The 20,375-nt window shown below is 38.5% G+C and overlaps 2 protein-coding genes across 3 annotated transcripts in view; one reads left to right on the forward strand and one right to left on the reverse strand.

Annotated features, from left to right (window-relative positions):
• Window positions 1-20,375, forward strand: part of LOC144079002 (cadherin-4-like) — a 248,095-nt gene that overhangs the window by 171,413 nt on the left and 56,307 nt on the right. For both annotated transcript variants that reach the window (XM_077607562.1, XM_077607632.1), the window contains exon 5: window positions 5,026-5,220. In XM_077607562.1, the coding sequence (XP_077463688.1) occupies window positions 5,026-5,220 (195 nt within the window). The remainder of the gene's footprint in view (window positions 1-5,025; window positions 5,221-20,375) is intronic.
• The window catches only part of LOC144079136 (cadherin-like protein 26), a 233,655-nt gene that overhangs the window by 101,623 nt on the left and 111,657 nt on the right, over window positions 1-20,375 (reverse strand). The gene's annotated exons all lie outside the window — the stretch shown is intronic.

The following is a 20,375-nucleotide window of genomic DNA, read 5'->3' on the forward strand; positions in this document are numbered from 1 at the left end:
GTATATAATAAATCGCATCAGCCAAAGAACAACAAATAGGAAAAAATATATACGTTACTAGGGGATACATCACATTTTTCGGAGGGGAATGTTTTATTTTATCAGAAACCAAGAAGAAATATACGTCCGGAAGTCCGGAAAAGACGCTACAACTAATTTTTCCATCAATCAGTATGCCCTCTGGCAATATGCTACCTTACAAGTGAAACTTGAAATGCCATAGAGACATTTTTTGTGTGCCACCCTGTACACTAATTTGAACGCTCTGAAAAACTGTTGTCCTTGACCCAACCCTTCAGTTTTATTGGGGGCCTAGAGTGCATTTCTGTTTTCATTCATTTTAATTTTGTTTTTCTTAACATTTATTTTTTTTCATAATGTATATTTTTTTCAAAATGAAAAAAAATGATACTAATTTATAATATAACATAACAATTGGACATTCACATAAGTGGGTCTATATGGGGTTATTTTATAATTTTCAATACCAAACATAGTCTCTTGCCCTTTAAAGCATTTTATTTAAAATAATGGTAAAGACAGTGTAGCACTCATCACAGTTTTCAAGAATAAAACACAATGCAGTTGTTTGAAATGTTCATTTCCCAGAAAGGTTGCAAAAAATGGGTCAGGGTAGTGGGGGGTGGAATTCTATAAATTGTTTGCTCACGATAGGGAGGTAGTATGATCAGTGTTTTGCGGTGGTGGTGGGAAATTAACTCTTGTGTCCGCTTCTGCAAATATCTGCACGTGTGGGAAAACAATTAGAAAAAAAATCAAATTGGTGACGCTGGCTTGGCAAGTAGGCAATCGAGAGTTTTCTAAGGATATGTCTTCATAAATTAAGGAGTTGAAAGCATATTCTACATTTACTTTGTTGTAAAACTACTAGTTCTTGGCATCAATAGGAAGAAATTAGGTCAGTTATTTTTTCAAACATAAACACAGGGGGAAGCTTGTTGGGCCAACGACCAATTGGTGGAGGTGAGTGCGCCTGCAGGATCAGCTAATGGCACTGTCCTGCGGAGAATGTGAAGTGAGCGAGTGATTCATGGATTGACCATGACTGACATTGATATATTCTTCATATATGGTATGTACTATATACAGCAAGACCAGGCCTAGATACAAAGTTCAGGAGCACCCCAAAAAAATAATAAACAATGTGCTTTGAGTAACACCTTCCAAATGTCTTGGTAGTGGGGGCGTGGCTGACATTAAAGCATGCTGATTTTTTTTAGGAAGCAATGGTGAGGAGGGGATGAGCTGGGCCCCTCGCCAGTTGGCAAAGGCTGAAGGCACTATAACTGTGGGGGCTGCAACCATTCCACATTCAGTAGCTCTTGTACAATTTTACATGAGTGCAGGTGTGTTTTTTTAAGTTGTTTGTCATTTCAATGCTAAATACTAGACTATATTACACAATATTTGTTTTCCTAAAAAACAACAACAACTCGACCTAATTTGACACTTTTTCATCAGTGACCCTGATATTTATTTTCATTAACTAAACGATGGTCATTACAACATTTCGGATATCTGATAGAAGTTCTGCTCGATGCCAGTGCAAGGCATCTTTTTTCTTTGATCAGTGTCTGTACTTTTTCTGTGTAAGAATAAAACGTGGGAGTGCATCCGAGCAGCATGTTTTGATCAGTAATCCACCGTGGTTGGCAAAAGGCGCACCCTCTAGGCTTCTTGCAGCCCTAGCGGGTGCATTACAAGTCTATTTCTCTCTTGTTTATTTCTTCATCTTTTTTCCTCCCAGTATCTCTCCTTTGGGAATTCACTCATACCTGTTTGCGCATTTGAAAAAAAGGGAGGGATGGAGAACATTATTCATCTTAAAAAAGATATGGGGGTCAGCTAATGTACTGCAACTTTTTTCGTCATTTCAAAATTTTTATTGCACAAAATACTACTTTTTTTAGCTTTCCATAATACACCAGTGCAATGTGAGCCAATGACCTCCAGTAAGATTTGGCTCTCGCATAAGTAAAATAATACATTTGTAGAGAACTGGCTGGTGTCTGTCAGATTTTGGTATGGTGACAATGCCTAAAAGCAAACAATTTTGTGCATGTTTGAGCACACCTGCCAAACAGTACACCAAGCATTTAAATGTCCATGTGTTTGGTGGAGATTCACCAGTTGCATATTTATGTGCATGGAAGAGTGACATTTTATGTACATTATATTATGAAAGGAATCCCAAAATGCTCTTGCATTCATACTCAGATCTTTTCAATTTCTGAAAGAAGGGTCACTTTGATGTAACCTATCATTTGATAATTGTCAACATTGTACCACTCAAGCTGTTACTGCTCTGTTGCTTCATGTGTATACTTTATTGGTTTGTCCGTCTCCTTGTGCCCTGCGATCGGCTGGCCACCATTCCAGGGTGTCTCCTGCCTCTGACCCGGAGTCAGCTGGGATAGGTTCCAGCACCAGGGGGCTTGGTATTAATACTTGCACTGGACATGCGTGAATGGATCATTCAGGGCTTCCAGCACCGCCTCTGGCTGTCATTCGGGATTCACAGAATCGTAGTCACAGATATAACTTTTGATTTTCTCTTGAGTAAAAACACCCACACACCTAATCTGCTCCATTGTGTTACCTTTTCCTTTACTGCTGGCTTTTCAAATTGCAGTCCACCTGTATTCATTTGGTTTGAAAGCATTTTTTCCCTAAATTTAATTTTGATTAAAGTATAGTGTAACTTTGAGCAACAAGATGGTGGTGCATCGTTGTTCACCAACCAATTATTTTGGTTTGAATTACATTCATTTGTGACAAACAGCTGTGTCCCAATTCACCGGTGGGTTGGAATAAGGACACTGGACAACACTGCTGATGAAGGGCCTTCCAACTTAGTACCCAAATGGAATGTTCTACTCTTCGGTAAATTCCCTGGGGAAGTCACTGCAACTCCTTTACGTCGTTTTAAAAGTTTACTAAAATTGAAACCTTGCACATTCCAAAGTGATGTTTTTATTGAATCAAGCAATTCTTACTCAACATTAGCAGTCACAGATTTTAGTTGAATGTTGAGGTTTTGGTTTAACATGTGTGCGGTAGGATGTTCAAACAAGTAAAAACTGTGAAAATATGAAATTTGTCCATTCCCTTCATTCATTTTCTGAACTGCTTTATCCTCACAAGGGACATGGGGGTGCTGGAGCCTATCCCCGCTAACTTTGGGCACCAGGTGGGGGACACCCTGAATTGGTGGCCAGACAATCGTGGGGCTCGACGAGACAGACACCAATTCATACCTAGGGGCAATTTAAAGTGTTCAACAAGCGTACCTTGCATGATTTTGGGATGTGGGAGGAAACCGGAGTACCTGGAGAAAACCCAAGTAAACCCAGGGAGAACATGCCAACTCCACACAGTGAGTACCGACCTGGGTTTGAACCCTCAACCCCAGAAACTGCCAGGCCAACAGGCTAACCACTCATCCGTCAGGCCAGACCCTTTACTATTTATAGATGCAAAAATAAACTCTCTCTCACAAACACACACACATAACTGTTTACTTCCTGCCACGACTCAGCAAACCTCTGCTGTTGTTTTTACACGTCACTGCATCAGCCATACACATAGGAGTGCTACAGGAATCATGTTATTGAAACAATCTGTCAGGGAGAAAAACAATATCACTGCAAGGAGAGGGCTTGGGGGAGTATGTGAGCAAGAGATAGCTCAGGGGAGAGTGATTGAGATAGAGAGCAGAAGTTATGCACTGCTTCAGCAATGATGGTTGTGCCTGCTTTCTTGACATGTTTGTCCAACCTCGTATCCTGGGGTATGTTCATAAAAAACCTGCACAACACATTCAGAGCATTAGCAACCTAATCCAACCTTTGACTCTACTGTGTAATACAACCCCTGAGCACATGTTGCATCATTCAGAACTCATACCAACAAGAGATTGCCACTTTAGAACAAATTCTTGAATATATTGATATGGAATATCTGCCCTTCATGTAAACATTACAGCTCTCATTATGAATAACTGACATTTGTTTCTGCGGGAAGAAACGGGGAGTCTCATATTATAATAGTAATATTTTTGAAAGAAATTATATTTTGTTAAAATGTTTTTTCTTTTTTTGTGTGATGGAGTGGTATCACATCTGATACCATGGTGTTGTGAATCAGATTGGTACTCCCACCACAAGCTCTCACTTTATGGGCATATTCCTGGAACGATTAGCAGCTTCGATATTTTTGGTTTCCAGTCTTATACTATATAATTTTGTTTACACCTATCAGAACATGATGCAATAATGATAATGCAACTACACACGTCAGAGCTTATCATTTTAAAATACTGTAATAAAGATGGTTTCAATTTGACAAGGAGTAGTGGGCAATACTCTATTTTATTTACATAAGAACTGGATATTGTGTTTTTGTTTAAAAGAAACTACGCTACTTGCCTTTTCATCTCTTTGTAGTTCAGAAATAGTAGTCTCTGTAAGTAAACAGCAAAGCCAATTTCTGAGAAAATGTTAGTTTAATTCACTCAACTAAGCTTTTAATGACATTGAACTTTTATAATTGCCTTGCCTGCGGAGAGGACTGGGACCCTAGGCACAGGAAGCAGACAACAAAAAGGGACTGCAAGGGCACAAACTTAAGGTTTAATGAAAAACACCTACATAAAAACCCTTACAAACATAAAACTTGGAAAATTAACAAAGGAACAAACTCAACGGGGAAGGACAAAGACACATACTGACGAAAAGGCGACATAACCAAAGACAGAAAATACTCACACGCCGACACACACAAACACGGGGTTTAAATACACAGACAGGGGATGGTGACAAGAACAAACACCTGGGTCACACAAGTGAAGGAGAGCCAGGAAAGATACAGCAGGTGAAACTCATACAATCCCGTGGACAGGACACACAAGGAAACACACACAACCACCAAAACCGCAACAAAACATGACATGAGCATTAACAAGAACATCTAGCTTTAAGTAATCAACCTTTTTTTGTCTTGAAGGTCACAACCAAAGATGGAAATGTTGCTGAAAGGAAAGAGAAGGAAACATTCAAACAACTGCTGCCCATCATCATGTTCTCGGGAGCCAGCCGGAACACCTCCAAGGGTCTACGAAGGCAGAAGAGAGACTGGGTCATCCCCCCAATAAATGTTGCCGAAAATTCTCGTGGACCCTTCCCTCAGATGCTCGTCAGTGTAAGTGTGATTTGTTGTTAAATAACAACTAACTTCTCTTTGGGGAGTGCAATTTATGCAAATTAGCAATTGGTTAGGAAACTGCCTTGAATCTAACTTTCATCCAGATGGTACTGAATTTGTAATGTGTTCTAAACCACAACCTACCCTAGTAAGTGAAGCTTTATCAGATACATTGCAGAACTCGATATGTTATGGACTCTGTTTTTGCAATGAAACAAATTATGAATTCTGCTTTGTCACACTTCTATGGTTTTCGTTATCACGCTTTTTCAAAAGTTTAATATAAACATTACCTTTTAAGCATAACACATGGCTCACCTATGGGTCCATTTATAAACAAAATCCAACTGACAGCCAATTTAGTAACAGTTCATAGTTATTTTTAAAGAATTCATTCCGACAGAATACACGCTGCATATTTTAAAGGGGTGTAAAAATGCAAGCTTTGGCAGATTGTACAGTGACTCTGAGGCTGGAAAAATAAATGAAACTGGGAAGAAAATGGATGAAAATGCGCTGTGTGTTGAATGAGAGTATGAGGTAAGATTAAGAGGTCCTGTCTGAGATTGTGAGATATTTTTCACTTATGGTGATCTGCCCGTGGTGTAATTCTTCAAAAATACTGCAATCTGAAAGAGCTTTTTCATTCTCATCTCCCTCTTTCCTTTCTTGGGGGGTGGGGCGGGGGGTTTATATGATCTAAAACATTTTGTCATCAGATTTGCTCTGTCTGCACAAAAATCTTCCACATCATCTTTTGTCTCTTATATTGCGTAAAAGCTGCATCGTAAGCTGTCTTCATTTATTCAGATTTTCATATTCTTTGTTTTACAATAAATCCGGGAGAAGGTATTTTTATCTAGCTGCCTGTGTTGTACCCTGTATTTATTCTTGAAACGCGGGGAGAAATAATCACAATAGTGATTCGTTGTTGCTTGCTTCTTCAATCCAACTTTACTAGTATCTTTACCCATATATATATATATATATATATATATATATATATATATATATATATATATATATATATATATATATATATATATATATATATATATATATATATATATATATGTATAAGTATATGAATATATATTAGCAACACGTTAGAACCCAAAACATAATGTACAATTACACCCGTTCAATAAACGGTCGTAACTTGTTTTATCTTTTCTTTTTACAACTTCGAGAAGTCCTTCTCAACTATTCAACAGGGTAAACAATGAAATATCAATAACATAAATTCCTTGCTATGACCGTCATAGACACTAATAATGGTAACGGTAATGGCGGCCGAAGGTAGCGTACTGAATGTTACATACATGTGCATGACCCGGGACTCGCACATTCAAAAGTAAATAAACATTACTAAACATTATCTTCTCTCTCACACGCTAAACAGTGTATATTGCAAACCACAAACTCAACTGGCCTCTACAACAACACGCATACCTTGAAACACAGGGAGAAATAATCACAATAGTGATTCGTTGTTGCTTCTTCAATCCAACTTTACTGGTATGAAGATCTCCCGTGTTGGTCAAGCTATTTGCATAAGGCATCAATAATCGAATACCGATATACACTTTAACATGTCACACTTGCTATGTGGATCAAGGCATCAATAATCGAATACCGATATACATCCAATTCAAACTAGTTGTACATCCCCAACATGCGATTGTTAATAAATTAAACACATTAGCATGTCACACCTGGGAATAATCCACAATCTGTTTTTTTTTCTTTTCTATCCCATCTTTATGGAAAAATGGAAGAAAAAGACAACGAACAGTTAAAAGGGAGAGGATGCTGTTTTTTTATTAGAGCTTCTGCCCCATTCTAGTATAGAGTCTCAGAATACAGAGCTTGTCAGTAGTACTAAACCTGTTTCATACTGGCTGCAGAGAAAAGTCAGTTGGAGGAGCTATGGAGAAGTTAATACTACCCCCCAACAACAGAAAAATGTTTGAGGGTATAGCTTTCATCCAAACACTGTCCCCTCGACACAGTAAATAAGTCAATCTGGGCCTGGTAAGAACAAGGGGGATGTGATGCATGTTGATGCATCTGTTGTGCCTGCATGTCTTTAATGATGACTGGAGGGTAACCAAGGCCATATTGAAAACTAGACGCATTAACAAGGAGACAGCTCTGGGAAGTGGCTGGTGTAGGGATAATTTGACTTCACTTAGTGTTATTTGTTTGCTTCACTTTGGTTCTGCCCCTGATAATTTAGGCTTCTTAGCTCGTTTTACTGTCAAACTATCAGAAAGTCTATGCTAAGAAGACAACCAGTTCTATTCATTATGCAAATAAGACCGAGTTATGCATCATTTTTGTGTCTCATCTTTTATGCTTACCTGAAACTGCCATTCCTCAGTGGTCTCTGTGCCTTGCGCTGCCTGCCCTAATGGCCTGTGAAGTCACTCTCTTCCCTAATGGGCCTATCTGTCATTCGGTGCATTGTTGAGTGACAAGCAGACAGCCACCCTCCCACTGCTTTTTAGCCTCGACCTAGTTACCATCAGTTGCAGGGTTGGTGTCAGTAGGTCTCACCTACATCTCATCAGTACCACTGCATTGATCAGGTCAGTTGTCAGGACACTACTGACGTTCCTGTAAGCTCACAACCTGACTTTACTGCAGGGCATTGTTGACTTGGCATGTAGTCTTGGAACTCTTGAAAAAGCCTCTTTCGAGCTAAGATATTTCAGACCTCTGTTAGATTTTTTTTCTAACCTCTTTATAGCAGAGCTAGACATGTTGCCATGGCACTGCATTATTGCATGTTTTGACCTTCTTCCTCTGTTTTCACTTTTAATTCCTGATTATAATATTTGAATTTGATGAAAGACAATTAGAAAACAAATGATCAACACATCAGCTTCCACTGTCACATTGCACATTATTATTTTTTAATTTTATTTAATTTTTTTGGTCCCGATATTAGATTAGATAAACTTTATTCATCCCCGACTCAGGAAATTCACTGTCGTAGTAGCAAGAAGGTGAGAACACAGACACAGGAAAATACATTGTAAACATAAATTGGTTAATAATTAAGTAAATAAGTTACCCCTTGACAACCAATGATTAACAAAGAGACTTACAGTATGTCTTATACCTTTAGATGATACTACAATGATCATGATTCTTGAGCTGCATGGAGAGGAATTTTGCCTATCTAAAACGGTCCTGAAAAGGATAAAATATTAAACATGCTCAATGTTTTATATATAAATATATATATATATATATATATATATATATATATATATATATATATATATATATATATATATATATATATATATATATATATATATATATATATATATATATATATATATATATATGTGTGTGTGTGTGTGTGTGTGTGTGTTAGGTCTATGCACGGCAGGTGTAGTTGGATTACTACTACACTACTGGCTCGTCCCCACCAAAGCAAACAACAAAAGACACTTTTTTTTATAGAAGTCATTAAACAAAGGAAGCTGAACAAGCATGTTTTCTACACAGAGTTGAGAAATCAAGGACAAAATAATCAAAGCAGCACTTATGAAAGCACCAACAAATGAAAAGTAACAACTTACTACAAGAAGCAGGGGAGAACAAGCTGGCAGGACATTAATCGCTAGAATCATCTAATACTCAAACAATATCCACACTTAGCACTTTTATTAATAGTAATTTGCTCCCTCCATCACGGAAAAAGTTAAGGTCCACACTACCTTGTTTGTGAGAAACATGTGAGCCACATGAAACCACATTCTTTGAGTTCAACATCATGTATCATACTCTGTAGTCTAATCGTTAAGCTCTTTCACCTGAGCAATGGGAGTGTATATTTTCCCCCGGGTTCGAGTCCCACACTTTACGCCTACCCTTTTAAATTACACAATGTCGAAAATTTATTGCAGATGATTGGAAATAGTAAGCAAGGCATTGTTTTGTCTTTCACGTTTAATGAGAAGCAAGTTACTTTATAACAGCTTTTTTCTGTCCTTAAGGTGGGCAAAGACTCAACAGGGAGAGGCACCATCTGTTGATGAATAAATAAATCATTTGATTTAGTTATTTGTTGATAGTGTGCTATAGCTTTGGAAAATATGTTAACTAAGTCTGCAATTTACACAGATCATGACTCCTATATTTGATCTGGTGTTGGCTGCAGTGCATCTTGTGACGTTTATTGTGCTTTGAGGCAGCACCTGTGCTCCAGTTTTCATATCTCTCTGTGGAGTGCATAGAGAAAATCATTTTTCAGAGTAGAAATGAGAGAAATTTCCCCTCTCTAAGGTGTCCTCTGCTTGTGTTTACATGTGATTAATGGCTGCTGTGCTTCACTGGCAGACACAGTGGAAAGAAAAAAAAACACTGAAAGACTACAAGGAAAAAAGGGAAAGTCAAATTCCAACATGTAAAATAAATAAAGCAGTTGATAAAAATGGATTTGAATCTGTAAAATAATCATATAAGACTAAATAAACGTGAAAATGGAAATATAATATTGTCCAGTTATCGAGTTCCGTATTTACTCGCATATAAGCCACCCGCGCGTATAAGCCGCACCCTGAAAATTTTTGAATTTTACAATTTCTCGCGTATAAGCCACCACCCCGATTCTCATTTTTCATGGTTTTAATGGGGAGTGTTGTAAGTGTGTCACTTTGAAGGGAAAATCTTAAGAAAAATCATCACTAGTAGTATTTCTGGGATATTGTATGAATCAAAAGCACATTATTAGGGTCAATATCATAAGAAAGTTAACATGCCTAGTTTTGTAAATGCAAAATATCAAATTATTCAATTTGAAAAAAGAAATGTCTATATTGATTAGAACCTGATGCTTTCTAATTACAGAAAATACAATTTTCTTACCAGAGGTTTAAGATGTTGCGGCAGCCATATTGCTTCTAATGTCAAAATATCTCAATCCTTTCAATGGTTCATATTACTCCAATAGTTGTCACTTTCGAACAAGAAATACAACAAAAATAAATAAATATTAGCGAGTTAGCTTAGCATCGTGATGTTCTTTGATAGCGCTCATCTACCCAGATACTCCGGTCAGAGAGTGAGACGAAGGCACACAGATGATTCTTCAGCTTCTTTTATATCAATTCCAAGTAATTGACAATGTAGAGCATTCTTCTTTTACAACACATTCTTGTCAACGTTGATGAACACTGAATCAAACTCCGCTGGAAACGTTCGCGGTGCTCTCTACTAAAGACTACAACTCAAACTACAACTATAGGACCCCAGGCTGTCCGCATAGGTTCCTAAACGGAAAGCAGGATATAACCAGCCTTTAAATGAAAACAACCGAAAACTATCCAACTAACTAACTAATCAACTAACCAACCAACTCACCCAGGGATGGGCAAACCGGTCTTCGAGGGCCGCTGTGGCTGCAGGTTTTTGTTCCAACCGATACAGCACAGACAGTTTAACCAATGAGATTTCTGCAGTAAACAAGAAGCACCTGACTGCAATCCACTGATTGCACTTGTAGGACACCAGATTGGTGAAAAGGTGCCCTCTTAATGGGTTGGAATGAAAACCCGCACCCACTGTGGCCCTTTGTGGAATAGTTTGCCCACCCCTGAACTAACCAACTAACCAATCAACTAACGTAACTGAGCACCGTGTAATATTTACTGTACTCAAAAGTTACTGTTTTACTGCACTGTATAGCTTCCCTATTCATTAGCAAAAACATAACATATAATGTTGTTTTTGAGGATAATAAGTGTTCTTATCCAAAAAAAGAACAGGAGAAGAAACAAATTTACCGTAAAACCTCAATTTCAACGGCATGCCGCTCTATTTTTCAAACTTTCCCCCGTAGTGCGGTTCAATTAGACTTTATTAGAGGGCGCTACTCTACTTTTCAACTAGCTGGGCAGAATTTTGAGAAGATGCGGTACATTTTATGGATGAAAAGAGAAACCAGGTAACAAATGCATATTTATTTAACAAAAGGCACAAATACAAGGCGATTACTGGTAAGTAATTACAAATTCACTGTTTAAAATCAAGTGACACGTCGCTGTTGTAGCTGTCCTCGTCATTTACATCACCTTACGCATCAGCATCGAGTTTCTGAGTGAGTTCACTTCATCGTAGCCGGCATTGGCTCGCGCTTGCTGGAGATGTTACAAACCAGTCTGAATCGGCCGTCTGACCAGAAAGAATGGACCAAGCATCGACAATCCATTTCAAATAAACTTTCATTGATGGTGATCGCATGTTGCCGGATTTGTTGTAGCTCTTCTCGCCGTGCAACATCCAGTTCTCATAGAACTGTCGGACTTTGGCCATAAATGGGGCGTTCCAGTAGACGTTGGGGCCTGTATAAATTTGGTGCAGCCTCCTGGAATCATGGCCACATCAATCTGGAGCTCCTTCAATTGCTTCTTGGTGGCATCGCTAATGTGACAACGGTATAAATCCCAGGCAAGAAGGTGCTTGCCAAACAGAAGAACCGATGATCCGTAAAACTTCTATTTCACCGATGTGCCGTTCAATTAGAGGTGCCCTTCAATTAGAGGGTGCCGTTCTATTTTTCAATTTGTGACCCAAAGTGCCGTTTTATTAGAGGTGCTGTTCAAATAGAGGTTCCGCTCAAATAGAGGTTTTACGGTGTATATATATATATATATATATATATATATATATATACAATAAAAACATATATATATATATACAATATATACAATAAAAACATATATATATATATATATATATATATATATATGTTTTTATTTTAATAAGGAAAGATGGGAACACAATAAACTAGTGCTTGTGAATAAATTAATAGCTATAATCAAAGTTCGAGAAAATATTGTCTGTATGTGAAGAGAATTGTTTTGCAATGGCCTTTAAATTCATAAAATACAACAAATTCTGTTTTTCAAGTTTCAAACACCTCTTTTCTAGTAGGCGTCCTGCCAGTATGATGTATTTGCACTAAATGTGTTCTGTAGGGATACGAATTGTGTGAAGTGCGTGAGAAGAAAAAGGCTTTGGCCCACTCGGGTGCATAACTCAAACAATCATGTCAGCATTTCATTTGTTTTGCTCAATAACACATTGGCTGTTTTAAGCTCTTTGTTAGATTTCATCTCCTGGAGAATTCACTTTCTTTATTGACATTCCAAACCCCTGCTATGAGTTTTGTTCCAGCTCAAACAACCACCATTTGGCGAGATATACAGTGTGATATTGATACGCTGATGGATTTAAGCAGTGTTGGGGAATGAGGGTTGTCTCATCTATCATCAACATGATGATTTACACAGGCCTAACTTTCTTGGTTCTCAAGGATTTTTCTTATGGACAAATTAGGTTTTTTTGTTAGTTTTTTGTTTTTGATGTTTTTGCATTATTTGTTTTAATGGTATGCTTTTGTAGATAACTCCAATTCAACCTAAGGCACTTTGTTTTGTCTAACCTTGGAGGTGCTCCCTTTTGCATTTTCACTGCCAGCCCCTCCGAGTTCAAACGGATTGGCTGTATAATGCCACCATTGGCAGTGAAACCCAAGGCACTTCATTTTCTCTAATGCTGGAGCTGTTCCCTTACGTATGTTCACTGTCAACCCTCCCAGTCGAAATGGATTGGAGATCTAGCACTGTCAATGGCAGCCATTGAGTTAAGCAACACTTTTACAATTTGTTGCATTAATGTGAGCACTAGCGAGTCATAGATGATTTATTTGGCAGTTTTTAGCCATTACAGTTTTCTTCATTCATGACGGAAACAGCAATCCTTTACTTGCGCTCCGACATGCTGTATGTAAAACTTTGCCGCTATATTGCAAGTGCAATAAACTCTCAAAGAAATGTCTCTGAAGTTTATTATTGTGAAATAAAAGCTATGGCCACCCAATGGGTCGAAGATCGAGGGTCGAAATGTTTCAAGGAATCCTGACGACAAAAATGATTCTGTAAATGCTGATGACAAATGGATTTCCGGAAATAGTGATAAAAAATGATTTGTACTTTTTTTGTTATTTGTACTTCTACCTGACTTTGGTATGGGCCATGTGGGTTTGATAGGGTTTTTCCCGGTGGTGTGATTGTGAGCGTGAATGGTTGTCAGTTTCATTGTGCTCTGCGATTGAGTGGCAACCAGCTGTCCCCTGCCTCCTGCCCGTGGTTGGTGGGGATGGTCTCAAGCACCCCTGGCGACATTGTGATGATAAACAGTAAAGAAGATGAATGAATAAAAGCCATATATCATTTTTCATGCATTCAAAATGTGCAAATGATTGCTCTGTTATATGAACACTACTCTGTTCTCAGATCTGTTACACGGGAAAATTCAAGCTCCGCCCAGTGCTCATAGATATCTGTTATACACGGAAGAGATGCAGCAAAAAAGACAGTGTGCTACAATGATAAACAGCCTCTCATGTCATGGCCACCTGGCTTTCTCGCATCTTGAAATTTTTCTCATATCTAGAGATAATTATTTGCTCAAAATTTTCCTCGTATCTCGAGCATCTCATAGGTAGAGCTGCTCGTATGTAGAGGTACCACTGTATTTTATATTAGGTATCCAAATACACGCTGAAACTCGCCAGCGAATATCACTTTATCTTCTGCTTGCCACTCAGAAAATTGTGAAAGCTTTTCGACTCTCGCGGCCATGATCGGTCTACATTATCCGGGAAATTCAAGGGATTACTGTATAGCGCGAAGACATAAAAATGACCTTGCTTTTGAGTTCATTTCGGTTAAATCTTATTTCGAAACAGGTTCAAATGTGATATTTGGAAATGGACTGCTATTTTTTTCCAGTTGGAATTTTTACCAGCAACGCAACTGTTTTTGGAGATGCATTGAAATTTCCTGACAGATCTAAAGAAGATTACCTGGGATTTACATTAAGATACCTTAAAACGACTTTGTAATACAATCAAGTACTCTGTGATATTGATACCATGATGGCTGTAAGCACTTTGGAGCTTGAGATTGCAAGTCAGACTCTTATTCCGCTAATCACAGAGGTCCAGACTTAAATATTGTAACATCAATGTAATGATTTGCACAGGCCTCTCAAAAAGTTGGCTTTTATTTTTTTAAGAAGCTAATTTTCCTTTTATACTATGTTGGTCAACACCAAAATAAATGTTCTCGTGAAAAATAAATAAGGCTAAAAAAAATGATATTTCAATGTCAGCTTATGATCAATCAAATTAATATCAAATGCTTTCAAGCTCCACAAACATTTGCTATGTATCTATTACCATTATATTCAACCTTTAAAACTAATTTTCTTACTAACTGAATTCTGCTTATAATCACTGTGTGTTGATATTTGGAAAATTCAGAAACTGGTGCAGGAAAGTTGCTGTAAACATTTGCGCAGGGCACATTTAGCTTTGGTTTATTTTATTTCACTGAGAGAACATTTTCCCACGACAGCCTTCTTGCATATAACTAGGCCTTGAGCTGGTACCAGTCATAATAAACAACAAAAAAGACCTAGATCATCCACCCCCTCGTTCGTGTGCGCTGAAATGGTACGCAGTTACGCACTTTTTTGCCTTAGAGCCCGCTAAAACACATTCACCTCTGAAATGGCAGCTGGCAGGCAGGTTCCTGCCTCGGTTGAAACGGTATGATATGAAATACTAGATCATCTCTCAGAAAAAGACATGAGTTATGTGTGAGTCAAGGGTAACAGTTCTGGGCTTTTTAATAGGATATAAAGAGGACTTTATGACAGAGATGAATAAGGGATTAACAAACAGCCAGTGTGTGGTTACCCTTTGAGATTGGCCTCGGTAACCTCAAGCATCAACAATGAAGAATTTGTATTCTTTAGAAGCCATGAAAATGTAATGTGTTTTGAACTGGAAAAAAAAGATCTACAGAATGTGATGTGCTGGGAGGTGGCTATCAGTGAACAAATTGTAAAATTGCATTCTAGAGTGGATGTGATGAAATGTCTCAACAAAATGTGTGAACTAAAGTATTGAAAGTATTGATTCCATATTGCTGAAAATTACTTTAAAGCTACAGTGGTGTGTTTTGTTTTCTATTTTTCACTTAATCATGAGATGTACATATGTCATAATCAAATTCACTTTTAACTGAGGATGGTGCTGTTGAATGTTCAGTCATGGTTAAAAGCAATAGATTACTAAAATGATCATTTTTTAAAAGACCGTTTTAACAGTAAGATTGGTAGCCAAAAATGGATTGTAACCAGGATCGAAATATTGAAGTGTGCAGCCTTCCTTTAACTATGGGTTGCCAGCTAAGCTCATGCTTTATAAAGCCAATGCTGCAGAAAAGGCAGAGGCTCACATTAGTGTAAGCTATGGTTGTGAAAATTCAGCATGCTACTCTACAACCTCTATTTTTTTCTTGTCATTTTCATTTTCCTAATCACTTATCCTCACAAGGGTCGCGGGGGGTGATGGAGCTTATCCCAGCCAACTACGGACCCAAGGCACGGGACACCCTGAATTGGTTGCCAGCCAATCACGGGGCATAAGGACAACCATTCAGACTCACACTCATAGCTGGGGGCAAAGAGTGTTCAATCAGTTTACCCTGCATGTTTTTTACATACCAAAAATGTGTACTACATGAGCCATATTCTTGAAACGTAAGGGTTTGAAATTGTACCAGAGTTAAGTTGGTGCGTAAATAAAATAATAACAGTGGTTGAATGGTTAGCGCATAGGCCTCACACTTCTAAGATCGAGGGTTCAATCCCAGGTTCAGACCCTGTGGAATTTGCATGTTCTCCCCAGGGTTGTGTGGGTTTTCTCCAGGTACTTCGGTTTCCTCTCGTAATGCAGAAATATGCATGGTAAGCTGAATGAACCCTCTAAATTGCCCCTAGGTATGAGTGTGAGTGCGATTAGTTGTTCCTCACTCCATTTTACAGATGCTGTTTGCTCTGATCAAGGGACCCAGATTCCACAAAATGTCAGCAAAAACCTTGTTCCTATTCCTATTTAACATTTACGATGAAGGGAAGTAATAGAGTAAAGGTCAGAAGAACATTAGTTTTCGAGGAGAAGTGGTACATCTTTGGTGTCTATCGTGAAATTGTTTCTCCTTGTCAGTTGTCTCCCTTGTTCGAAGGCATCTCCAACACATTTTTTCTTTGTTTATTTTGTGTTCTATTGGTACACAACATTGTTAATTCTCACAGAACATATGACAACCTTATTTCATGTAACTACGGAGCTAAAACTAATCTCATGATTGGCTAATGGTAGAGGGCGGGGTATCCAGACAACACAGTATCAAAACAAAAACACCTTTAAGCATCGCAAACCGTCTTTTTCATTAGGGAAATCTTAATCTAACCGTTGCAAATCATCTATTCATTCATTCATTCATTCATTTTCTGAACTGCTTTATCCTCTTTAGGGGTTGTGGGGGGTGCTGGACCCTATCCCAGCTGACTTCGGGCCAGAGGCGGGGGACACCCTGAATTGGTGTCCCGCCGATTGCAGGGCACGAGGAGACGGACAATCATTTGCTCTCACACTCATACCTAGGGGCAATTTAGAGAAGCAAATTAGCTTATCATGCATGTTTTTGGAATATGGGAGGAAACCGTAGTACCCAGAAAAACCCACGCAGGCCCGGGGAGACCCTGGAAGTGCTTAGTCATAACACCGTCCTCAAATCAGGGAACCCCACAATAACCAACAACTACAGACATATAAGCATCCTCTTGGAAAAGATAGTAGCAGTGCAAATTGTGGATGACATTAACAGCAGTCCATACACCCAAACAGGCTACCATTTGGCTTTAGAAAACATCATTCTACTGAAACGGCGGTTTACTTCTTTCTAGAAAACAGAAAATCAAAACTAGATAAAAGTGGGGTCATTGATGCGGTCTTCACTGATCTCAAAAAGGTATTTGATACCATCAACAACCAGATACTACTGACTAAACTGAGTTATTTTAATTTCTCACCAATCATGCTAAATTGGATTGAATCATACTTATCTGTAACATCACAGTAAGATGTATGCGTATGATGCCGTTCTATATTTGCACGCGGAAGACAAAAAAGACATGCTGCACAGAAACTCACAGATAACGACAATTCAACTTCTGTACCGCACATCTTCATAAGGGTTGCGGGGATTGCAGGAACCTAGGCAGACTACGCCCCAGACAGGTCACCAGTTAGCCTTAGAGCATACAGAGAGACAAACGACCATTCACACTCACAATCATACCGCCACCACCGGGATTCGAACCCATGCCTGCCTGCACTGAAGTCAGGTGAGTGAACCACTACATCATCAGGCGGCTTACCAATTGAAGTGCAAATCTTAAATAATGCTACTTAAAACATATGACAGATTCATTAACAAGCGATTTTGAACATGATTTTCTGTTATTCTAATGTCTCCTGAGTACTTTTGGGGGCTTTAATATGCTCATGGTTTTATTGATTTCATTTTTGGAGGAAGGGAGTCTTTTTCTTTTAGTAAGCAATTACTTTTAGATGAACAATTACATCCCATTTACTTGTCATTTAAGATAGGAGTTCTGAGTTGAGTCTTTTCATGCAAGTATAATGCTTCCTGTCATGGGAAGTATATGTGCTGGTACAAGCCCTTAACAGCCTACTCATGCTTAGACATAGAGTTCTTTTTCAAGTTTGTTGTAAAAAATGTCCTCATATGGTTCATAATATTACAGGCTATCAAAAAAGCATCTAAGATAAACAGTAAACTGCCTATCTTCACCAGATAAAAACTTCCTCGGTATTTTGCTGTAACTTGTCCTTTCACTTTAAGTGTATCTGCCTAATACTCATTTTACCTTCGTACATTTTTATCTACTCTTTATTTCACAGAAAATAGGATTGTTTCCGGATTAACGCCCTATAAAGGCTTTTTTCATCCCACCTTGTTCATAAAAACAGAATGATGCATGGCTTCTTGCTACGTGCCTGAGTTTGTGGCTCATGAGAGAGTGTAATGGTTCATTGGGGTTTCTATTTGTAAGGTAATTTAAACTGGTTGCTATAAATAGTTTAAACCCTTTAAATAGTTCTCTTTTGTGAAGAATATGACCCCTGCCCACTTAAATGCAGTCCATTGTGTCTCAGTTAGGCATTTTGATGAATATGTACAAATATGGTGTATGGAGAATCCTACACAGATTCATTCAAATGATGTAGTGCCTTTTTCATTTGGCGAAAAAAACCTGCCGTGGCTTCTGGTCAGACTGCAAGAACATGCAACACCTACTTGCTCTTCCCAAGGTTCATTTGTCAAAATGACAGCCGGACTCTCACTGAGATGCAGTTTTCCAAGCAGAATCCTATGCGAGCCTATTTGAGTCAGCGCCAGGACATCCCTCAGAAACATTTTGACCCGCCAAGAGCCTGTGCTGAGAATGTATGTGTGTGAAGTGGGTCCGTGTGTTTGAGCATGTTGGTGTGAGCACATGGCTTAGCAGGTTGGCCTTTGGTAAGAGCATGTGTGCGTGTGTTAATGAGAGATCATAATGAAGTGTAGCATCGCCTCAAATTGGCAGGGAACACTAACATGGTGTCGGGCTTCCAGTCAGCATCAAGTATACCCATTACTCGAGCATAACTCCTTGAACCCCCCACTCTGCCTTCCACATATGCCCTTAAGCATCCATTTACTGGTCCCTGCAGGAGAGTCTTGATTGGTTACACTTTTTTTTCATATGATTATGCATTGGATGGTCAATATGATTTGCACTGGATGGTCAGTCATGTCTGCTTTCTTGCGGGTTATCAAAGAATGAGCTCAAGTAATGAAAGAAAGGCCTCCTATTGAATCTTACCCACTAAACCCTTTTAGGCTGTGACTATTTTTGGTCATTCAAATAAAATAAAACATTCAATTGCGACAGGATTCGCTGACAAACTTCCCAGTGCAAAGGGATTGGACACTTGGTGCAGTCAATGACAACCAATGAGTTTAATATTAAAGGTTAAATCTGTTGAACTTTCCTGTTTTTTCTTTAGTCATTTCTGTGTGTGTGTGCACAAAGTGCACAGTGCATGTGAATGTGCATGTGGCTTTGATGGTAGCTTCCATCTACCCTTGAAGTCCCTGATGTTCCCTCCTCTAATTACGAAGATTGGGTTTGCTGGGAAAGAAGTGAGAAAACCAGGGGGCCCTTGATTCTGTCCTTGTCCAAGCCTCTGGGAGCAACTTGGGAAGTTATTCATATATCCATCACATTTCCCATTTCACAATTTAATCAATCCCCTAATGAAAAAAATGGCACAGACACAGGATAGAAAGCCCTCACACTTCCACCCTGAAAAGCCCCAGGAAAAGGGTGGGCCTCTCTTTGTCTGCTACTACAAACACTGCCTTATTTTCATTATCTGTCCCTGGAAGAAGTGCGAGTCTTTGCATTGTTACCTCTAAGGAGAATAGCGCCACTAGTTTGCCATAAGCCTGCACTATTAATGACCATGCGCCTTTCATTCAGCAAAACCAGGAAAAGTCATTGACTGCTTAACTTCAATTTCACCATGTTATTCAGAGTAGTGCGAAGGATGGTCTTTTAATATAGTCACATACATAACATCGGGCTATTATTCGACTGACATAAAGGCACAATGAGCGCACTTTCTTATCCACCCAACTCGATATTTTGGAGAACAACTTTTTAAATTATCTCTCTCTTTTTTGTAGCTGCCTTAAATGTAAAAATGTATTGTTCTGAATAAGGCTAAGAACTGAGATAATTAAAGTCATTTTATGTGGTCACCTAAGAAATACTGAGAGAACAGCTGCTTCGTGAGTTTTATCACTTTGTATTAGATACATATGATTTAACCATACTGAATTTATCGCAAAAATAGATTAGATTTTGGATATCATGTAAAAACACACTTCATATAATAAACCTAATATTTTTTTAAAGCTGTACAGAATCCTCTCCAAACCTTTCTTCTGATAAAGGGTGCTATTCAGAGTTTAGCTTCAGTGACATTTTGATGAATGTGGGAAGTGTAAGGTTTTCCGATTTTTAATATTCTATTGAGGTGAAATCACATTTTGCGATTATTTCCACAATGTTGAGTTTTAGAGCTGTGAGAGGTCTGGATCTCAGCTCTTTATGGTTTTGCTTTCTGCAAGTGACAGATTGTC

The sequence above is a fragment of the Stigmatopora argus genome, chromosome 1, assembly GCF_051989625.1.
Source record: "Stigmatopora argus isolate UIUO_Sarg chromosome 1, RoL_Sarg_1.0, whole genome shotgun sequence".
Lineage (NCBI taxonomy): Eukaryota > Metazoa > Chordata > Actinopteri > Syngnathiformes > Syngnathidae > Stigmatopora > Stigmatopora argus.